The sequence below is a fragment of the Carlito syrichta genome, unplaced genomic scaffold (assembly GCF_000164805.1).
Source record: "Carlito syrichta isolate Samal-C Ts95f unplaced genomic scaffold, Tarsius_syrichta-2.0.1 Scaffold309408, whole genome shotgun sequence".
NCBI lineage: Eukaryota > Metazoa > Chordata > Mammalia > Primates > Tarsiidae > Carlito > Carlito syrichta.
This window is the reverse complement of record NW_007253504.1, coordinates 419,724-422,130: the sequence shown is the minus strand read 5'-3', so window position 1 is coordinate 422,130 and position 2,407 is coordinate 419,724. Positions and strand designations below refer to the sequence as shown.

Genomic DNA, 2,407 nt, shown 5'->3' with positions numbered 1-2,407 from the left:
GCACTCCAGTCTGGGTGACAGAGTGAGACTCCAACTCAAAAAAAAAAAAAAGAAAATAGAGTGGATTGATAGCATACTTATTGCACAGATCCTTGAAGCCTGTTTATTCTGTAGCTTTTTAAAACTGAGATTCTTGTCCATGTCTTTTGCTAGTACCACATTGTGTAACACACAGAGCTGCTGTTTTGAATTTTCCACCATATTTGTTTATAGAGTTAATCCTTTGGTCAAGTTATTGTGACTGTTACCTCTAGAAGTGATTCTCCCAGTAGAGAAAAGAAAGTTGAAATAGAGCAAAATGTTGTACTTATTTTTATTTCAGAACAAGGCACAGAAGAAGTTAAAAAGCTACTTTTACTTTTACTGGGTTGTGCAGTTCAGGTAAGTTAGAATATTTCTTAATATCTTCATTTTAACAGCTTCTTTATATGTTGATTTTTTTTTTTTCAGACTCTGGTTTCTGAAAGACTTAAGGATAGATCATTCATTTTCAAAGACTATGTTAGAAAATGTTAAATAACTATATAACCCCCTAAGGAGATTATGTGGAAGACAAGCACTTATTCTATTGTTTTATTTCAATGTTTAGTTATATTATAGTCAAATCATTTAAATATTGAACTATTCTGTCTATTCTAAGGCTTCTAATGATCCTAAGTTTTCAGATTTCTTCAGAAGTACCCTTGAAAACTTCTCCCAAAACATTCTTATGATTTATTTTTGCATGTGTGTATGTTTTAGAAGGGAAGGGAGATTAACTTTAAAAAGGAAGCATGGTTTTTGATAAATGTTTTAGGAGTCTGGGCTATTGTTATAGTGCTCTTTGTTCAATGACTATAGTAATAATGGTAGCTATGATTTATTGAATTCCTCCTTTTTTTCAGATATTATACCTTATGTAGGTTTTCTCAGATTTTTTTTTTAGGTAAGGAGATTGGAGTTTAGATAGGGTGATATTTGCGTTATTGCCCAAATTAAGACATTTGTGAAAGTCAGAGAAGTTACTGTTAATAGAGTGCAACTGCATGTGTAAACTGGGTCTATCCCAGGCAAACCAGGATGGTCCGTTCTAAATTTAGGTCATATTGCTATTAGACCAAAGAACTGATGTTCAACTCTAGTTTGACTTTAAAATCTGTCATACCATGTTGATTTTTCATTTATTCAGTCATTTTTGGGATGGGTGATTACATGTTACTTTAAAGTGTCTTCTGCCAGGCTCGGTGGCTCAGCCTGTAATCCTGCGCCTTTGGGAGGCTGAGGTGAGTGGATTGCCTGAGCCCGTGGGTTCGAGACCAACCTGGGCAGCAAGACCTCATCTCTACAATAAATCAAAAAATCTGCCGGGCGTGGTAGCGCATGCCTGTAATTCCGGCTACTTGGAAGGCTGAGGCTGAAGGATCGCCGAAGCCCAGCAGGTCGAGGCTGCGGTGGCCACTGCACTCCAATTTGGGCGACCGAGTGAGACTCCAACTCAAAAAATAAAAAATGAAAAAAATAAAAAATAAAAAAAAATAAAGTGTCTTCTTTGTGGAATGAGATTATTTGTAAACAAATAACTGACCACTAGTAAAATTAGATGTCCTAAAGAGTGTTGGTTTTTAGAACTGACTGCTTGGGAACTGTTTTCTCACACAATATATATTAAAATTTCATGCTATGTAATACACAGGTGTTTACTTCACAATTGATTATTAAGTTAAATGTGGTGTTTGTTTTCATTGCTGTTCTAATTTGGTCTTTAGATCCTAAGTTGGAAATACAACCCTTAATTATTTACAGCCTTTATATACTGTATTTGCCTCCAAAAATGCCCTCTGTTGGTGAATATTATGTAAATTTAGATGACATAGTGACCACATAAGTTTGGTTTTTACTGCTAGTTACTGCTGGGTTGTTAATTGCTTGTTACTAAAATTGACAGTGGAAATGGAGCAGAACCAATGACCTTTTTAATGAACAGGTTAGGGAAAAGCCTCAGAATATTAAAGAAACCATTGTTATTGCCATCTGTAAGGGAATAAAAAAAGACAACAATATCTCAGCCACTTCCCCCTGCCTATTTTCTGTAACTCACATGATAGCATTCCAGATGCTAGAAAATAAAAAGGATGACATGAAATAATGTTTCCTTTTCTAATAGATTAAAGCTTTTGATGGGTTAACCAACTCAGGCTCTTTTGATTCTGCCAGTGGGTATTTTATAAGGAAATTTACCAAGAATTTTTTATATTTGAATGACTATTAATGCTTTTTAAAAAAAATTTCGTGGGTTTTTTGTTTATTTGTTTTGTAGAGATAGTCTCTTGCTATTATGTTTTGTAGAGTTGAGGTCTTGAACTCCTGGCCTCGAGTGATCCACCTTGGCTTCCTAGCGTGCTGTGACCAGATTTTTTTTTTTTTTTTT

At 34.8% G+C, this 2,407-nt stretch overlaps 1 protein-coding gene across 10 annotated transcripts in view; it reads left to right on the top strand.

Annotated features, from left to right (window-relative positions):
- CCDC88A (coiled-coil domain containing 88A) overlaps window positions 1-2,407 on the top strand; it is a 144,429-nt gene that overhangs the window by 47,023 nt on the left and 94,999 nt on the right. For all 10 annotated transcript variants that reach the window (XM_021717152.1, XM_021717151.1, XM_008067207.2 and 7 more), the window contains one exon: window positions 323-381. In XM_021717152.1, coding sequence (XP_021572827.1) covers window positions 323-381 — 59 coding nt within the window. The remainder of the gene's footprint in view (window positions 1-322; window positions 382-2,407) is intronic.